Source organism: Oncorhynchus clarkii, chromosome 13, assembly GCF_045791955.1.
Source record: "Oncorhynchus clarkii lewisi isolate Uvic-CL-2024 chromosome 13, UVic_Ocla_1.0, whole genome shotgun sequence".
Taxonomy (NCBI): Eukaryota; Metazoa; Chordata; class Actinopteri; order Salmoniformes; family Salmonidae; genus Oncorhynchus; species Oncorhynchus clarkii.
The window spans coordinates 29,117,004-29,138,869 of NC_092159.1; the positions used below are offsets into that span (position 1 = coordinate 29,117,004).

The window sequence follows — 21,866 nt, forward strand, 5'->3', positions numbered from 1 at the left end:
CAACAAGAAACAACAACTTCAGGTGAGATATCTGCATTATTATCAGGATTTCACATTTCTCATATTCATATTTTTGTGACATCACTTCTATTATTAAATAATCTCTGCCTTTTATAGACTCTGTGGAACAATTATTCCAAGCACCTCCCTCCTTTTGAAGCTTCCAGTCTGTTATTCAAACTCAATCAGCATGACAGAGTGATCTCCAGCCTTGTCCTCGTCAACACTCACACCTGTGTTAACGAGAGAATCACTGGCATGATGTCAGCTGGTCCTTTTGTAGCATGGCTGAAATGCAGTGGAAATGTTTTGGGGGGATTCAGTTCATTTGCATGACAAAGAAGGACTTTGCAATTCATCTGATCACTCTTCATAACATTCTGGAGTATATGCAAATTGCCATCATACAAACTGAGGCAGCAGACTTTGTGAAAATTAATATTTGTTTCATTCTCAACTTTTGGCCACAACTGTACACAATGATTGTGTAATGTGAACAGGTTGGAAGAGCCAGTACACAGTGAGGGTGGAATGTGAACAGGTTGGAAGAGCCAGTACACAGTGAGTGTGTTCCCTCCACATCTGCTATAACATCCCTGAGAGAAGGTGCTGCCACCACCTTTCAGCAGAGGACAAAGAAGATTACAATGCATGAAACATTAACCAGATAATTTCATGAGCATAAAATGAAATATCTGAAGAACATGAAATGAGAATTGTACAGGTTGAATTGGATATGAAGGTGGAAGAGAGAGGTATCATCCAACAAAGAGACAGTAATGAGACAATAGTGATGACCAGCCATGGTGAACAATATGATATGTAGAAAAATACATGTTTTGTCATTAGGATATTCATGAGTGAGAATATTTTAATCACCACAAACTACATTTGTAACCAACCTTGATACAGAACAACATCTGCCTCAGTCACGGGCACATCTGCCTCAGTCACGGCACATCTGCCTCAGTCAGGGATACATCTGCCTCAGTCACGGATACATCTGCCTCAGTCACGGATACATCTGCCTCAGTCATGGACACATCTACCTCAGTCACGGGTACATCTGCTTGATAATGATCATGGGAGGATCAGGACAGTCATGCTGCTTCAGGTAGTTGTGCAGCACAGCTGTAGCAATGATGACCTGGCAGCATCTTCTTGGCTTGAAACGAAGTGTATTGTGAAAACACTGGAATCTATTTTTCCATACTCTAAACATACGCTGGACCATCCCTCTCGTGTGGATATGAGCTCTGTTGTATCTTCGCTGCTCAGCTGTTGTGGGATTTATGTCTGGAGTGAATAAAAAGTTATTCTGATCATATAACTATGTAGTAACTATTAGTAGACCGTGTTACTATGTAGTAACTATTAGTAGACCGTGTTACTATGTAGTAACTATTAGTAGACCGTGTTACTATGTAGTAACTATTAGTAGACCGTGTTACTATGTAGTAACTATTAGTAGACCGTGTTACTATGTAGTAACTATTAGTAGACCGTGTTACTATGTAGTAACTACTAGTAGACCGTGTTACTATGTAGTAACTATGTAGTAACTATTAGTAGGACATGTTACTATGTAGTAACTATTAGTAGACCGTGTTACTATGTAGTAACTATTAGTAGACCGTGTTACTATGTAGTAACTATTAGTAGACCGTGCTACTATGTAGTAACTATTAGTAGACCGTGTTACTATGTAGTAACTATTAGTAGACCGTGTTACTATGTAGTAACTATTAGACGTGTTACTATGTAGTAACTATTAGTAGACGTGTTACTATGTAGTAACTATTAGTAGACCGTGTTACTATGTACTAACTATTAGTAACTTACTACTAACTAGTAACTATTAGTAGACCATACTACATAGTAATAACTATTAGTAACTAAGTAACTAACTAGTAACTTAGTACACCATATTACTATTTAGTAACTATTAGTAGACCATGTTACTATGTAGTAACTATTAGTAGACCATGTTACTATGTAGTAACATATTATATATAATGTAATGTTATATATAACATATATCCAAATCACCATATGTAGTAACTATTAGTAGACCATGTTACTATGTAGTAACTATTAGTAGACCGTGTTACTATGTAGTAACTATTAGTAGACCATATTACTATGTAGTAACTATTAGTAGACCGTGTTTCTATTGGGTAAAGGCCTCCTATCCACAAGTACTGGTCTGGCTGGCCTCTGTAATGCATGTTGGTCTTCACTTAAATATTACAAATAGTTCAGGCTCCCTCACAAACACTAAGCAGAAGTTAAACCTGCCTCTTTGAAAGATTCATTTAAGCTTCCATTTAGTCCTAAAGTAGCTCTAATCTGCCCTCTTGCAATCGGCTTTGTTGAGTCCAGAACAGGCTAAATCTACTACTATTTTAAGAGAAGTCTGTGCAAGTCGCTTTAAAAAAAGCATTTTGTTCTTGGACTAAGCTTAAGCCTTATCTGTGAAACCGGCCCTGAGTGTTTTATATAATATGACTAAATGTGTTTCTTTCCGTGTTGCAGTCAAGAAAAGGAACAGCAAGGCCACAACATGACATAAGCAGAGCTGTGGGAGACCACCTCAAGCCCCTGGTAGAGCCGGGGGTGTTGTTTACCACTCCACCACGCCTTCAGCAGGCTGGAAAAGTGATACTGTTTTTTCAGACTAAGGTGGACCAAGAAATGTGTTACTTTTACACATTTTTGTTTATTGGTTTGGCAAGATTCTTGATTGGTCGGTCATTGGGTTAATTTGTTTTACAATATGTTCAAATCAAATTAAGCTTTATTTATACAGCACATTTCAGACTTGGATGCAACACAATGATTTCAAAGGAAAACACCAATGAAAATAAACTGAAATATTAACAACAACAAACATAAGATAAAAAACAGAACTAACAACTGAAAGACTAATGAGCATAAGGAAATTCCATTGATTAAAATATTAATTGGATGCAATATCCAACCCAAAATATAAGCTTGTTTTTTAGGAGGGGTTCTGAAAGACACTATAGGGGTGTCCACTGAAAGTTGACTAGTAAGAACAACTGGGACCTAAAAGACACCCACCATGAGACCCAGTAAATCTGCCCAAGAGGCAAACAAAAGAAAAACCCACACCAAACTTAGACAGGAAGCAAACCAAAAAGGTGGTGACTCTCCACATCTATCAAGACAACTGGCGCACTGGGCCAGGCATTCTTAAATAGAACCTGGACAAGCTCAGGTGAAACACCTTCCCACTAACCAGATGGACAAGCCAGTACAGGTGTAACACATACTGACTAACGAGGTGACACCAATCAGTGCATCCTACGTGCTAACGAGCTAGACGTGCTAAAGTCCAACCACAAAACATAAATGAAAAAAATATATACAATCATATCATTTTTTTTCTCCTTTTACTTTCTATAGAATCCTAAAACTCACTAGCTTCTAGAACTCTCGTCCTGCTAAAACTCACTAGCTTTTAGAACTCTCATTCCCTTGGAACGAGCCCAAATGAAACTCAAATCAAATTGTATTAGTTGTGTCTGATTTCAAGAGCAAACTCCTGCAATATCCCGATAGGCATGTTGTTGGATCGGGGCCCAGTCCCCAAATGTCATGCTCTAGAACATGTGGGTTGGTACATCTGAGAATGATCCCTGATATTCTAAAAGCAGGATAACAAATTCAATATAATAGTACCCAAAAATTGTCAGTCGGTTGCATAAATAATTATGATTACTAAATGTAACATGAATTGTAAACATGAAATATCAAAAGCAAATGTACACCCCTTTGTTAATATGTGTGGGCAATAATGAACTTAATGGTGAGGCATGGAATAATAAAACATGTATCTTTTGTCAGGCTGAATGTTTGAAATATGAGGTGATTTGTGTCATGCTTCTTCAGTAGTGGAATAAAGATAATTAGCACTTGAATGTTGTCAATAAATACTGGAGGGATGTAGAATTGTTAATCAAATTGATTATAGACCAATTCATTACACTGCGTCCATGTGTATAGGCTGCAAGTACGTTGTTGTTGTTTTCAAGTAATTTAAAAAAACGACCCGAAAATACATCTTTTTAACTTTCACTTTCAACTATAACCGAACATATATTGGACGTTGGGCATAGTCTTTTCAACGTCTTTTGAATTACATTTTGCTAAGTGGGAATAGCGCAGTGTCAAAACACAGTTTTAACGTGTCCAAATCAATAACCAATATGTAGAAACAGTTTAGGATATATTGAAAACCTAAACATTTTGAAGTGTTGCATTTTGATTCAAGTGGGTCATCAACGTGGTAAGTGTAACACAACTCTATTTTTGTTAGTCACATTTAGTTAAATCTCATAAATAGTACTCTTTCAATTCAGAGCAAATGTTTAGGGTTCTACATTGTGACATCATTAAAATACTGCAACTACAATGTTAAAACATTCTACATTTTGACGCTACTAAAATACTTCCACAATATTAAAAACATAATTTCATTGATATCATGAAACATGTATTTTCTGATGTTTAATCAGAGATCTTTTACCAGATTATCTCTGGTCACAGATTTTTCTTCCCACATTGATTACAGCTATAAAGATTCTGTCCTGTGTGTGTTCTCTGGTGTTCTGTCAGACAGCCAGATGTACCGAAACTCTTCCCACATTGATCACAGCTATATGGTTTATCTCCTGTGTGTGTTCTCTGGTGTATAGTTAGATAGCTAAATCTGGTAAATCTCTTCCCACATTTATCACAGCCAAAATATTTCTCTACTGTGTGTGTTCTCTGGTGTATAGTTAGATAGCTAGATCTGGCAAATCTTTTCCCACATTGAGCACAGATATAAGGTTTCTCTCCTGTGTGTGTTCTCTGGTGTATAGGTAGATAGCTAGATTTAGTAAAACTCTTCCCACACTGATCACAGCTGTAACGTTTCTCTCCTGTGTGTGTCCGCTGGTGTACTATCAGGCTGTTTAGCTGAGTAAAACTCTTTACACATTGATTACAGGTATAAGATTTCTCTCCTGTGTGTGTTCTCTGGTGTATAGTTAGATAGCTAGATGTAGTAAATTTCTTCCCACATTGATCACAGCTATAAGGTTTCTCTCCTGTGTGTGTTCTCTGGTGTCTCTTCAGTTTACTAGAACTAACAAAACTCTTCCCACATTGAGTACAGCCAAAAGGTTTTTCTTCAGTGTGGATTCTTTGATGTATTTTAAGTTTTACTGAAGAGTTTAATCTTTTCCCACAGTCAGAGCAGCAGTAAGATTCCTCTCCTGTGTGTACTCGCTGGTGTTTCTTGAGGAGTTCTGATCTGGAGAGACTTTTCTCTGCCTCATCAGCATCATGGTGTTGTTGAGGCTCCACAGAGGATCCACGATAGTCTTGTCTCTCTCCTGTGTGAACAAAGTCAGACAGGTGGTTAAAATGCCCACAACAGCAGAAATCCACTGTTTATTTGAGGTAAAAGGTGATGCACAGAGCATACCCATGAAGTTGTACAACAACTGACGTCTGGTAAATTGTATGACAATTGTATTGTTTTCCCTTGTTTCCACAGTTGTAACATCGATGATTGTAGACTAGAAATAAATAATAACCATGAAGTTGTACAACAATTGACATCTGTTCAATTATTTCACAATTAAGACAGTCAAGTTAGCAACAAGTCATATTTGATCTTGTTTTCACATTTGTGGTAACTAGAAATAAGTTCAAGTTTTTGAAATCCTAAGCAGTGTGCCAGACAACTTTTGTTCTCCAAAATAGGCCCCTTTCTGTGCACCACGAGGGCGATGCACACACAATTTGGTTGCAGAAACGCCTCCCTGCTAATGAGGAAACCGCTAGTTATGGATGAAGTATATCTGGTAATGAGGAAACCACTAGTTATGGATGTAGTATATCTGGTAATGAGGAAACCACTAGTTATGGATGTAGTATATCTGGTAATGAGGAAACCACTAGTTATGGATGTAGTATATCTGCCAGGAGCAAAAATGGTGAGCGAAGATTTTAGTTTCCCACAATGTATTCTGAATATTACAGCACAAGATCAGGAGTGCTACTCAAGGAAACTCACATTAAGTTCTGTGTCTATTCACTAATTCACCACCGTGCGGGAAAACTCAGGGCAGTTCTCATAGGCTGACAGCAAAAATAGCCTCCAGTTACAGGTTGCTTCTGAGTGCATTTCACATTACTTTGGATTATAAGTGTAAGGCTCACTTGAATGTCCTGCTTAATATAATCTTTGTGTTATTGTTGCAAATCAACTGCTTTATACTTTTTTTTTTAAAACACTTAAAATTATCTTTGGCTAGGTTTTCCATCAGCCTGACAATGAGGGTTTGTACATTAAGTGTTTAACATAACCTTTCCTAACAACAACATAGACCTACTGTAGGACCATTACTTCACCTAAGAACAATATAGACCTAGGACTATACAGTGGGGAGAACAAGTATTTGTTCACTGACGATTTTGCAGGTTTTCCTACTTACAAAGCATGTAGAGGTCAGTCATTTTTATCATAGGTACACTTCAACTGTGAGAGACGGAATCTAAAACAAAAATCCAGAAAATACCATTGTATAATTTTTAAGTAATTAATTTGCATTTTATTGCATGACATACGTATTTGATCACCTAACAACCAGTAAGAATTCCGGCTCTCACAGACCTGTTAGTTTTTCTTTAAGAACCCCTCCTGTTCTCCACTCATTACCTGTATTAACTGCACCTGTTCACACACTCAATCAAACAGACTCCAACTTTTCCACAATGGCCAAGACCAGAGAGGGTGTAAGGACATCAGGGATAAAATTGTAGACCTGCACAAGGCTGGGATGGGCTACAGGACAATAGGCAAGCAGCTTGGTGAGAAGGCAACAACTGATGGCGCAATTATTAGAAAATGGAAGAAGTTCAAGATGACGGTCAATCACCCTCGGTCTGGGGCTCCATGCAAGATCTCACCTCGTGGGGCATCAATGGACATGAGGAAGGTGAGGGATCAGCCCAGAACTACACGGCAGGACCTGGTCAATGACCTGAAGAGAGCTGGGACCACAGTCTCAAAGAAAACCATTAGTAACACACTACGTCGTCATGGATTAAAATCCTGCAGCACACGCAAGGTCCCCCTGCTCAAGCCAGTGCATGTACAGGCCCGACTGAAGTTTGCCAATGACCATCTGGATGATCCAGAGGAGGAATGGGAGAAGGTCATGTGGTCTGATGAGACAAAAATATAGCTTTTTGGTCTAAACTCCACTCGCCGTGTTTGGAGGAAGAAGGATGAGTACAACCCCAAGAACACCATCCCAACCGTGAAGCATGGAGGTGGAAACATCATTCTTTGGGGATTATTTTCTGCAAAGGGGACAGGACGACTGCACCGTATTGAGGGGAGGATGGATGGGGCCATGTATCGCGAGATCTTGGCCAACAACCTCCTTTCCTCAGTAAGAAAGAGCATTGAAGATGGGTCGTGGCTGGGTCTTCCAGCATGACAACGACCCCGAAACACACAGCCAGGGCAACTAAGGAGTGGCTCCGTAAGAAGCATCTCATGGTCCTGGAGTGGCCTAGCCAGTCTCCAGACCTGAACCCAATAGAAAATCTTTGGAGGGAGCTGAAAGTCCATATTGCCCAGCGACAGCCCCGAAACCTGAAGGTTCTGGAGAAGGTCTGTATGGAGGAGTGGGCCAAAATCCCTGCTGCAGTCTGTGCAAACCCAGTCAAGAACTACAGGAAACATATGATCTCTGTAATTGCATACAAAGGTTTCTGTACCAAATATTAAGTTCTGCTTTTCTGATGTATCAAATACTTATGTCATGCAATAAAATGCTAATTAATTACTTAAAAATCTTGCAATGTGATTTTCTGGATTTTTTTGTTGTTTTAGATTCCATCTCTCACAGTTGAAGTGTACCTATGATAAAATTACAGACCTCTACATGCTTTGTAAGTGGGAAAACCTGCAAAATCGTCAGTGTATCAAATACTTGTTCTCTCCACTGTATATCATTTAATATTTCAGGTGAAACATGGAAACTAAAATGTCTTTGTCATGACATTTCATAACCTGATCACCAGATAATTTTGTCAATAATCCCACTAGACTACTCGGAGGAGATGATTGTGGACTACAGGAAAAGGAACACCGAGCACGGCCCCATTCTCATCAATGGGGCTGTAGTGGAGCAGGTTGAGAGCTTCCTTGGTGTCCACATTCCTTGGTGTCCACATCAACAACAAACTAGATTGGTCCAAACACACCAAGACAGTCGTGAAGAGGGCACGACAAAACCTATTCCCACTCAGGAGACTGAAAAGATTTGTCATGGGTCCTGAGATCCTCAAAAGGTTCTACAGCTGCAACATTGAGAGCATGGTTGCATCACTGCCTGGTACGGCAATTGCTCGGCCTCCGACCGCAAGGCACTTCAGAGGGTAGTGCGTACGGCCCAGTACATCACTGGGGCAAAGCTGCCTGCCATCCAGGACCTCTACACCAGGCGGTGTCAGAGGAAGGACCGAAAAAATGTCAAAGACCAAAGCCACCCCAGTCATAGACTGTTCTCTCTACTACCGCAAAGCAAGCGGTACCGGAGTGCCAAGTCTAGGACAAAAAGGCTTCTAAACAGTTTTTACCCACAAGCCATAAGACTCCTGAACAGGTAACCAAATGGTTACACGGACTATTTGCAGTGTGCCCCCCCCAACCCCTCTTTTACGCTGCTGCTACTCTCGGTTTATCTTATATGCATAGTCAACTTAACGATACCTACATGTACATACTACCTCAATAAGCCTGACTAACAGGTGTCTGTATATAGCCTTGCTACTCTTTTTTCAAATGTCTTTCTACTGTTGTTTAATTTCTTCTTCTTTTTTTGGCACCATTGGTTAGAGCCTGTAAGTAAGCATTTCAATAAGGGTTACAGTTGTTGTAGTCGGCACACGTGACAAATGAGCTTTGATTTGATTAATGTGTTGTCATTCTAAATGTCCTGAATAAAGGAAAATAGCTCTGTGTGTTGTACAATACCCTATCCATCAAGGAACAGTTCTCTACACATTATGAGGTAAGAATCTCTGTGTCCAAACAGACTAACGAGACACTACCGTAAATCAAGCAGACAATAACACATTATAAACATCAATTTGTTAGGGATGTTGGATCCAACATGGAGCACGACATAACTGTCTTTACCAGACCAATGAATGAAGAAGCACTTTGGTTGTTGTTGCAATATACAGAAAATCAGACAATGGTGTTCACTATTACTGTGAACAAAGAACTCATGCTGTAAATACGACAATCTCAATTCCATTAAAAAGGCAAAAAAAATACAAATAAAATGTTTTACAAGAACTCCATCATGTTGATCTAAGGGTGAAAGAGAAATAATGAAATCCACTTGAATTCCAATGTAACTTTCCAATCTTGCTTTTTTTGTGTGGGATTTGCCCTAAACAAATCCCACACACAAAAATCAAGCTTGGCAAGTGAGCCATGGCTTGGTATTCCTCAAAGAAGCAAGAAGAAATAAGAGAGCAACTGTAATAACTGTAAACTTTTTGGAGGAGGATATCAAGCGTGTTGAGGAAATGAGTGGACTGTACTCGCCAGTGAGTCAACATCATGTGACTGGAATTCAGAAAATGACTTCCTGGATCAGCTGATGATAGTTGATTATGTGACTATAACTAAATAGCTACAGTATAAAGAATTATGTGTAATTATTGAAGAACTGTGTTAATGACAGTATCCATTTGGGTGTTGTCAATAAAGTTAAGGTGACTCGGTTAGAACCATTGGATTTAGCAAACTCTGAAATTATTTAGGATTTCTGGAAAACTGTTTTCCCAGCGTAACATAAGGAGACACTAAATGTTAAGTAGTTAGAGAGCATTTCAGAGATCTGAATACAAAAAACTGTCCGACAGCAAGATCCAGTATTTAAGTTGAAGTTCATAATTATGACAAGCTTAACATTATGCCTATAACTAATGTTCCCTGAAGGAGAGAAACTAGGTACAACATACTATTAAATCCGTGCCTCACTGGAAGCCCCGCCTTCCATAGGTGATGAGCGTGAGGACCCAGGAAGGGGCCTGGCCAAACAGGTGTTGTAACTCGTTTCCCTCCTTCAGGGAAGAGTAATTATAATCAAAGTTACACTCCCTTTCAGTCGGTCAACTTCGGTACAACATACTATTGGGAAATACAATCATTCCCCATGCCGACCCAAACGGATACCAACTCAAACGGCCCATGGCAGACCACCCAGACCTTACCCCGCAGGATGCGTCAGTTTTGTTAATTTATCCATTGTCTTTGGTTTGAAAAACTCCTCTTAATGTTAAGGCCTGCGCGTAAATGTAGGTTTATAAAATGTGCCCATTTGGGGATGACTGATAGTATTTCTGATTGTCTTAACGCACCACCACTAATGGGTTGTGAAGCTTCTCAAAGTAATTTTTTCTTCACCTGAAACACCAAGTAACCAAAGTCTTACTAAAATCAATTGGCGAATGACAATAGTTCCTCAAAGTATTTGTAAAATATTTCCAGCTCTCACTCTTGATAACCACTCGACATGAAAGGGAAAAATGTAATGCTCTGATCCAGTGGAAATGTCATAAAATACCTGATTACTTCTTAACCCTTACACAAATAGCCGACAGCGGTGTCTGTCCCAAACTCACTGGTGCAGGAAACTGAGAGCCCAGAATATTTTATACAATGTTGCTATCACGTTTTGGACAGACCTAGGTGAAAGTTGATACACTGTTTAAAGTTCTATGTAGACAGGCCATGCACAGCCAATGTGATTTATTTTTATCTGGATATTTTCTAGATGTTTTTATTTGTTGGCTTTATGTAGAATATTTTTACATAGTTGGCAATGGCAATAAACATTATTTAGATTTGTATAATTTTCATTTCAATTTATATAGATTAATCACAGATAATGATTTTGAGATAAAGACTATTATAATTATTATTACTATCATAAATTAAATGAAACTGTTCCAGTAAAATGTGAATATGAAAATCATAACTGGCTCCAGATCAGTAGAAATGGTCAGATAAATTGGCACCAAATGGAAAAGGTTGCCGACTGCTGTTGTAGCCTATTACTGAAAACTTCAGGAGCATAACGTCAGAATTTACGAAGGCCAGCAGCAGCGTGAGGAGGAAGAGTTTTTTTCCTTATGGTTAGGCTATCTTGATCTCTGGCTCCCTCGAGTCATTTGTGTGTCTCAATTATTTAATAAAACACGTGATTCCTATGTTGATGATGTAAAGAACATTTGCTGCTCTGTGGTGTGTATTGAGGAGCAACCAGACACTGCACACATTTGTGAAATTGCTTATTCCAGTTACTAATAAGCATGCATCCATTAAGAAAATGACTAAAAGCTGTTAAATCCCAGTGTATTGATGAGGAATTGAAAAATGGTATGGTTGAGAAGGATGAGGCAAAAGGAATGGCAAATAAGTCTGGCTGTACAACCGATTGGCAAACATCCTGCAAATTGAGAAATCATGTGACTAAACTGAATAAAAAGAAAACAACTACACAATGAAACAAAGATAAATGACAAAGAATGTTGGTAAAATCTTTGGAGAACCTTACATACAATTTTGGGAAATATTTAACTGAAACAGATGGCTCATTCATCACAAAGCCCACTACTTTTATGATTTTTTCATTGGCAAGATTAGCAAACTTAGGCATGACATACCAGCAGCAAACGCTGACACTACACATCCAAGTATATTTGACCAACTTATGAAAGACAAGTATTGTAATTTAAAATTCCATAAAGTCAATGTGGAAAAGGTGAAAAAATAATTGTTGTCTATCAACAATGACAAGCCACCGGGGTCTGACAATCTAGATGGAAAATTACTGAGGATAATAGCGGACTATATTGCCACTCCTATTTTCTGTATCTTTAATTTAAGCCTAGTAGAGAGCGTGTGCCCTCAGGCCTGGAGGGAAGCTAAAGTCCTTTGACATGCGCTATGCTCTGCATAGTTAGCTCCAGGTAAAATGTTCCACTTATTCAGCCATTATGTGACAAAAAACAAGCTACATATGGACAGTACCAAAATAAACTGACTCTGGAAATGACAAAGCGCCTCGTAACCTTGCTGGAAATGGGACAAACAGACTGGGACGATTTGTAATCAAATCTAATTCCCAGGATCGGGGTTCAAATGAACCACAGAGACAGTGTGGGATAATAACATGGCCGTGTCCAACCCTGCTTGTTCCCTCGACTCCACTACCAACCACCAATCTCCAACAGGGCACTTAACCTGTATCACTAGACACTTCATAGTGAGCTATAGGTAGGAATCAGCAATGAATCCCAATAATGAGCCACCTATGGGAGGGGTAACCCTTTGTGGACAAATCTCTCAACGTTTACTGCTACCCTGGGGAGATTGATATACCCCTTGAACATCGGCTCCAACCCTCATCGGATGTGGCAGGGCTTGTAAACTATTACAGACTACAAAGGGAAGCACAGCCGATAGCTGCCCAGTGACATGAGCCTACCAGATGAGCTAAATTACTTTCCTCAAAGCGAGCATAGAAGTAACACTGAGCTCATCACTAAGCTAAGTACTAAACACTGAGCAAACCCCCATTCTCATCGAAGGGGTTGTAGTGGAGCAGTTGAAAGCTTCAAGTTCCTTGGTAACCACATCCTTGGTGTCCACATTATAGGCTTAGTTAACTGGTGAACTGTTGAAATCATGGAAACATAATGACGATTCTAATTCTAGATTTGGAATAGAATGTGCAGCACCTTGAATATACTGTTGTTTGACTACCAATTAATAAACCAGGGAGGAATTACTGACTGTAGGAGCATGGTGGAGACATCCAAGAGAGGGAAATCAGGAAGGGAAATGACAGCAAGTAGTGTAGACGAAAGGGATAACAAGTTGGTGAAGCAACAGATGTGCTGGAATGAGAACAATATAGATGGAATGAGAACAATATAGATGGAATGAGAACAATATAGATGGAATTATAATATAGACGCTACTTCGAGAACACAAACTCTCACATCTTTCACAGCACAGAGCGAGGGAGTTCAGGGGATGACTGGAGGAGCAATGGAGGAAGCATTGTGGGATTCTCTTGGCGCGAGTACAGTTGTTGAGACTGCATGGAGGATGGTGAAGAACAGTGGCGTGAAAAGGGCTAAAGTTGGTAATGAACAGCAGTTTAGGGTCAGAGTGGGAATCAGCAGCAAGGATGTTATTTTGGGTGACCTGTTAACGGTTTCAAAGATGGTGAAGGATGAATTGGGTAAAGTGGAATCAGTTCAAGTGACCAGGAGTGGTATGATGCTGATTTCGTATGTCAACAGCACAAAAGGAGAAAGCCTTTTGTGGTTTAGGGATAACATTTTAGGTAGACGCACGTTGATTAAAATGAATGATAGACGGAAGGTTTTACTGTGGTTTTGTGAAGTGGTTTTCCCATCTTATGTAAAATGTGGGTAAGTGAGATATACAGAAGCCGCTGCAGTGCTACAATTGTAAAAAGTTTGGACACGTGGCAAGTGTTTGCCGAAGGAATAAATATGTCGTAGTCAGATGAAGCATGTTGTAATTGTGATGGGAATCACGCTCCCGAGTTCAGAGTGCCCTGTACGAATGAAGGATGTCACAGTAGCTAGGATGATCAGGCCCATCCAGCGGGTGTCCTATGTGGAGGCAGTGAAATCGCTGAAGGAGTGAGGAGAGAGGAGAAGGTAGTGGATGTCCCACAGTCTGTAGTGAAGCCATGCAGGAGAAGGTAGTGGATGTCCCACAGTCTGTAGTGAAGCCATGCAGGAGAAGGATCCCAACACACTAATAGTGAAGAAGGTGGACTTTGTTGTGTTTATAGCTCAAGTGAGAAATTGCACTAGTCAAACTGTTTATTTTTTATTATATATTTTAATTAGTATGATTTGTTCTTTCCCCCCCAAAAAATTTTGGGGGTGTTTTTTACAACCCTGTACAGAAGGTGGCAGCAATACACCTGATGAGTGTAGACTGACAATAAACCTCAGAGAAGATGACCTGGTAGGAACAAAAGTGTTGGTCATTGTTTCCAGGTGACCCTAATTAGATGTTACATTACATGCTTTCTTACTTCATGTAGCCAGCTAGCCAACATATTCATACTTGGCCTATTCCAAGCATGCTTATCTAGGCCTACAACAGCACTGGTACCAGGCAGTATTAGCTAGCTATGTTTGCACTGACACTTAATACACTTAGCTGCTAATCGCTAGTTAGCGGGCTAACATTATTTTAGCAACACCTTGCTAAGAAAAGACAAAATTGCCAGAATATTATACAATGACTTATCAACAGCTCTAACAATTTGACCCCAACAGGAAATCTACACTGACAGTTGTAGAAAGACCCATTTACCATATAACCATTGATTCTTGAATATAACTTATAAATGCCTCAAATGTTTCAACCGTATTACCCCACCAGAAACCAAAACATAAGCTTGTATAACGCCACTGTTTGTAAACTAATACTATATGGCTGAGGGGTAGGGTCGATCCAAGAGTTCTGACCTCACAATGACAGTAAAGCACCCAAGCTAACTGGCTAACGTTGGATAGTTTGCTAGACACAAATGAGAGAACCTCACTCTGACCATTTTACTTTCCCTAGCAGAGCTGGTTAGGCTGTTTCATGTTATCCAGAGTGTTGATGACTAACTGGGCTGCTGGCAACAATTTAATTTGAGCTTTTTCTGCCTACGTTTACTGACACCTGGACATATTCAATGGGTGTTGAGCGCTAGTAAATTCATTATTCTGAGCTCTGGTACACTCAGACGAGAAATCGGACTAGAGAGCCAGAGCGAATTTACAAACGCCCTCGAATGAACTATGTCCATTGAGAACGCACACGACCCCTTGGCTAAGAATGACGTGAATAATCAGGTCAATAAACGTTGGGTAGTTAGTTAGAATGTAGTTAGAATACTGGCAAGTTTGATGTATAAGTAGCCAACTAACGTTAGGTACCTAGCTGACATACCGGTACATACGGCTGTAAAGATATGCTATGCGTTTTGTAAGGATAGTGTAGTTAACATAACGTGTAACGTAACTTATTTGAAGAAGTCATTACATTAATCAACATTTTCTTAAAATTTGTCATAATTATTTAAAGCAGTTCGTTTGTATCCGCTCTCTCGTCGGACTTCAGCTGCATATTTTCCACCATTTTATTCTTAATCTGAAAAATGTTTGAAGCCACGCCCATTTCCTGAAGAATTGCATTTTGGGCCCTAAAAACACAGAAAGTGTCCTCTGCATGTAAACTTTGTATTTTGGTAACTGTAGTATAACATCCAGAAACTTTTGGCATAATTACTACATCGTACTATGACCAAAGCTCTTACCACTAGGCTACCTGCCGCCTTAATAAGCATACATACTCAATTCACGTCACAAATAGTACGGTTAGTATGAGTATTCAAACACAGCTTAGGTCTCTGGGCTGCCATTTTGTTTCTGTTTAAATCCTAGGTTGTCCCTTTAAAAAGCCACACAACAATCAACCAACCAATCTGCAGTTCAAACAATAACAAAGCTGTAATTCCACCACTGTTTTGGTAATAAGATGATGATGGGGCTGGAGAAATGTAACTACTCTCAAATTCCTAGATACAAGGACTGACCATCCATGATATCAACATAGTTTTAACCATGTTGAGGCTATACAGTGTTGATTTACATTGTTTCTAAACATTGGAGTAAAAAAAAGCTTATTTTGGGTTCTGATGGGGTACAACAGTTGAACTAAGCTCATGGGGCATGTGGTATATTCTTCAATAATCAATGCCTATAAATAAATAATTTAAATGTAGCAATTGCTATTTCCCATTTAACACCACACATCAGTCCCACAACTGTCTCTGTTTTTAAGACAGTACTTAGTGTTAATCAGGGCCCGGTTTCCCAAAACTATCTTACGGCTAAATTCACTGTTAGAACAATTGGATGCCTTAAGATGCGTTTGGGAAACTGGGCCCAGATATCCAGTTTCCTCCTTTTTTGATGTGACAGTCATCTCCCCCTCCTCCTCTTTCATTCCAAAAACGGCATCCTCCTCTCTCTGCCTCCTCTTCTTTTACTGTAACATCCTCCTACTCTTTCACTCTGAACACGTCGTTTCATTGAAAGAAGAGGAAGACTTTCTCTTCTTCTATCACTGTAACAGCCTCCTTTTCCTCAATAACTTCTTTCTCCGTCCAGCAGACCTCTTCTTTAGCAAGAAGAGAGTAGCTTAGTGACCTCATGGTCAGAGATGTTAGCTAGCTAGGCTAGTTCTAACTTAACCAGCACGCTAGCTGACTGATAACAGAAAAAAATATTATATTTGGGGTTCTGATGGGGTACAACAGCTGAACTAAGCTCATGAGGCATTTATAAGTGAATTATTCAAGAAACAGATGGGCACATATCATTAATGTATACGTCCCAAAATGGATGTAACAACTGCTGATTGCCCCTTTAAGACTACATATAGGGCTAATCTAATGGGAGATATTGAGGACTACAGTATTTCAGGCATTGTCATTGGATGCATTTGATCAATTCTTAACGTTTTGTTGATGGTCCACTATTGATGTTCTACACGTTACAGTGTAGCTTCAGCCATTCCTACAGAACAACATTAAAGTGTAGAACCCCTTTACTGCATATTGGTTCAACGACTGCAGAGACAGTACTTACTGGTGTTAACTAGATCTCCAACCTCCTCTCCTTCCTCCAATGTGACAGTCATCATCTCCTCCTCCTCTTTCACTCTGAACGCGTCTTCCTCTTCTTTCACTGAAACGTCTTTCTCTTCTTCTTTCACAATAACAGCCTCACCCTCTACTTGTTTTTGTATTGTAACATCCTTCTCTTCCTCCTCCTCTTTCACAATACCTTCTTTCTCCGTCCAGCAGACCTCCTCTTCTTTATCAGGAGGAGAGTAGTTTAGTGAACTCATGTTCGGGGATGTTAGCTAGTTAGCATTAGCGACTAGCCTAGTCCTAAACTAATTTAGCAAACCAGCTAGCTGACGAACAACGTAAATATATAATTAAATGGGCCAACAAGTACATACGACAGAAGTGTGTTGAATACACAGCGACTAATATACACCAAAACAGTGTAAAGAGCGTGAATGTTGTAGCTATGTTTGCTAGAAAGCTACAGAGGTGTCTGACTAGCTGTTGTTGGAGGGTCCCGTCCACTAGATTATTCGTCACACTGGCAGCGTCGCCTGAACCTAGAAGACGCACATCGCCATCTGCTGACTGGAGTGGGCAACGCAGTATAATGAAATGTTTATTTTATTTCCTGACAAAAAGGGGTATTTTTAAAAAATGTATTTAATTAAATAATATTATATTGATACGTCCAAAGGAAAGCATTTGTTGATTGATTAGTGAAGATTTGTAATGAATGACAATTTAAACTTTACATCTAACGTTGCATTTAAGGCAATGTCATATTCATTCAGTCAAACAAACGCTCTGCCGCCAAGTTTAACAGTGATCTATGTTCTATGAAAGCTGCTGGGAGCAAACTGCAGAATAGCTAGATGAAAACAAAGCTAACTGTGCATCCCCAGGCCCTGGTATATCACCAGACTGCATACAAACCTAACTGAATCCCCAGGCCCTGGTATATCATCAGACTGCATACAAACCTAACTGCATCCCCAGTCCATGGTATATCAACAGACTGCATACAAAGAGGCACTGAACACAAATTATACTTTACCAATCTCATTGCAAATGGTGACGGGAACCCCAGAATTAAATTTTCTGTATGAAAGAAATTAGTTCAACAACTCGCTAGCTCCTCCTTTACCCACTCCATTGAATAAAGTAAAAATGTTCATGCATTTTTCAAATCCCCAAATCTGAAATAAAGAGCATTTACTTCACTGTACAATCTACCCCCTGATTCACACTGAGCCTCCCAGCTGCAGTTTCACCACATTCTCATTGACAACCCCAACATCTGTCTCTGAAATGGTCCATAATATGAGGTCAACTACCTACCCCTTGGACCCTGTTCCCACAGGACTCATACATCACAAAACACTTAATTCAGGCACTGTGCCTAATTCCCTTAAAACTGCCTCCATCAAACCAACCTTGAGAAAATCTGCATGGACCCTTCTAGTCTGGCTAGACAACTACCTCTCTACCAACAATCTACATGAACCCTTCCAGTCTGACTAGATACTACAGAACTACCTCTCTACCAACAATCTACATGAACCCTTCCAGTCTGGCTGTATACAACTACCTCTCTACCAACAATCTGCATGAACCCTTCCAGTCTGGCTTTATACAACTACAGAACTACCTCTCTACCAACAATCTACATGAACTACTATACTATGATGGTCTCCACACCTTGTTATTGTACTAGCTCCAATACTATACTATGATGGTCTCCACCTCTTTGTTAATGTACTAGTACCACTACTATACTGTGATGGTCTCCACACCTTGTTATTGTACTAGCTCCACTGCTATACTATGATGGTCTCCACACCTTGTTATTGTACTAGTTCCACTACTATACTATGATGGTCTCCACACCTTGTTATTGTACTAGTTCCACTACTATACTATGATGGTCTCCACACCTTGTTATTGTACTAGCTCCACTGCTATACTTTGATGTTCTCCACACCTTGTTATTGTACTAGCTCCACTACTATGATGGTCTCCACACCTTGTTATTGTACTAGCTCCACTACTATGATGGTCTCCACACCTTGTTATTGTACTAGCTCCACTACTATACTATGATGGACTACACACCTTGTTATTGTACTAGCTCCACTACTATGATGGTCTCCACACCTTGTTATTGTACTAGTTCCACTACTATACTATGATGGTCTCCGCACCTTATTATTGTACTAGTTCCACTGCTATGATGGTCTCAACACCTTGTTATTGTACTAGCTCCACTACTATGATGGTCTCCACACCTTGTTATTGTACTAGCTCCACTACTATACTATGATGGACTACACACCTTGTTATTGTACTAGTTCCACTACTATACTATGATGGTCTCCACACCTTGTTATTGTACTAGCTCCACTACTATACTATGATGGTCTCCACACCTTGTTATTGTACTAGTACCACTACTAGCTCCACTACTATACTATGATGGTCTTCACACCTTGTTATTGTACTAGCTCCACTACTACACTATGATGGTCTCCACACCTTGCTATTGTACTAGTACCACTACTACACTATGATGGTCTCCACACCTTGTTATTGTACTAGCTCCACTACTATACTGTGATGGTCTCCACACCTTGTACTAGCTCCACTACTATACTATGATGGTCTCCACACGTTGTTGTACTAGTTCCACTACTATACTATGATGGTCTCCACACCTTGTTATTGTACTAGCTCCACTACTATACTGTGATGGTCTCCACACCTTGTTATTGTACTAGGTCCACTATTAGTACCACTATTATACTATGATGGTCTCCAAACCTTGTTATTGTACTAGTTCCACTACTATACTGTGGTGGTCTCCACACCTTGTTATTGTACTAGGTCCACTAGTAGTACCACTACTATACTATGGTCTCCACACCTCGTATTTGCACTAGCTCCACTACTATACTATGATGGTCTCCACACCTTGTTAATGTACTAGGTCCACTAGTAGTACCACTACTATACTATGATGGTCTTCACACCTTGTTATTGTACTAGTACCACTACTATACTATGATGATCTCCACCTTGTTATTGTACTAGCTCCACTACTTTACCATGATGGTCTCCACACCTTGTTATTGTACTAGCTCCAAAACTAGTACCACTACTAAACTATGATGGACTCCACACCTTATTGTACTAGGCCCACTACGACTCCTATACTATGATGGTCTCCACACCTTGTTATTGTACTAGGTCCACTAGTAGTACCACTACTATACTATGATGGTCTTCACACCTTGTTATTGTACTAGGTCCACTAGTAGTACCACTACTATACTATGGTCTCCACACCTCGTATTTGCACTAGCTCCACTACTATACTATGATGGTCTCCACACCTTGTTAATGTACTAGGTCCACTAGTAGTACCACTACTATACTATGATGGTCTTCACACCTTGTTATTGTACTAGTACCACTACTATACTATGATGATCTCCACCTTGTTATTGTACTAGTACCACTACTATACTGTGATGGTCTCCACACCTTGTTATTGTACTAGCTCCACTGCTATACTTTGATGGTCTCCACACCTTGTTATTGTAGTAGGTCCACTAGTAGTACCACTACTATACTATGATGGTCTTCACACCTTGTTATTGTACTAGTACCACTACTATACTATGATGATCTCCACCTTGTTATTGTACTAGCTCCACTACTTTACCATGATGGTCTCCACACCTTGTTATTGTACTAGCTCCAAAACTAGTACCACTACTAAACTATGATGGACTCCACACCTTGTTATTGTACTAGTACCACTACTATACTATGATGGTCTTCACACCTTGTTATTGTACTAGTACCACTACTATACTGTGATGGTCTCCACACCTTGTTATTGTACTAGCTCCACTGCTATACTTTGATGGTCTCCACACCTTGTTATTGTAGTAGGTCCACTAGTAGTACCACTACTAAACTATGATGGTCTTCACACCTTGTTATTGTACTAGTACGACTACTATACTATGATGGTCTCCACACCTTATTATTTTACTAGTTCCACTACTATACCATGATGATCTCCACCTTGTTATTGTACTAACTAACTAGTACAATAACAAGGTGTAGAGACCACCATAGTACAGTAGTGGTATTAGTACAATAACAAGGTGTGAAGACCATCATAGTATAGTAGTGGTACTACTAGTGGACCTAGTACAATAACAAGGTGTGGAGACCATCATAGTATAGTAGTGGTACTAGTACAATAACAAGGTGTGAAGACCATAATAGTAGTGGAGCTAGTAGTGGTACTAGTACAATAACAAGGTGTGGAGACCATACTAGTCTAGTAGTGGAGCTAGTACAATAACAAGGTGTGGAGACCATTATAGTCTAGTAGTGGTACTAGTACAATAACAAGGTGTGAAGACCATAATAGTAGTGGAGCTAGTAGTGGTACTAGTACAATAACAAGGTGTGGAGACCATCATAGTATAGTAGTGGAGCTAGTACAATAACAAGGTGTGGAGACCATTATAGTATAGTAGTGGAACTAGTACAATAACAAGGTGTGAAGACCATAATAGTAGTGGAGCTAGTAGTGGTACTAGTACAATAACAAGGTGTGGAGACCATCATAGTATAGTAGTGGAGCTAGTACAATAACAAGGTGTGGAGACCATTATAGTCTAGTAGTGGTACTAGTACAATAACAAGGTGTGAAGACCATAATAGTAGTGGAGCTAGTAGTGGTACTAGTACAATAACAAGGTGTGGAGACCATACTAGTCTAGTAGTGGAGCTAGTACAATAACAAGGTGTGGAGACCATTATAGTCTAGTAGTGGTACTAGTACAATAACAAGGTGTGAAGACCATAATAGTAGTGGAGCTAGTAGTGGTACTAGTACAATAACAAGGTGTGGAGACCATCATAGTATAGTAGTGGAGCTAGTACAATAACAAGGTGTGGAGACCATAATAGTCTAGTAGTGGTACTAGTACAATAACAAGGTGTGAAGACCATAATAGTAGTGGAGCTAGTAGTGGTACTAGTACAATAACA

The 21,866-nt window shown here is 39.7% G+C and overlaps 1 protein-coding gene across 1 annotated transcript; it reads right to left on the bottom strand.

Moving 5' to 3' along the window:
* Positions 1–2,962: 2,962 nt before the first annotated feature.
* Positions 2,963–17,145, bottom strand: LOC139364489 (zinc finger protein 180-like). The gene is made up of 2 exons (XM_071101276.1): positions 16,810–17,145; positions 2,963–5,405 (listed from the first exon to the last, which is right to left on the bottom strand). The coding sequence occupies exons 1-2, from the start codon at positions 17,069–17,071 to the stop codon at positions 4,567–4,569; spliced, it is 1,101 nt and encodes a 366-aa protein (XP_070957377.1). The 5' UTR covers positions 17,072–17,145; the 3' UTR covers positions 2,963–4,566.
* Positions 17,146–21,866: the final 4,721 nt, after the last annotated feature.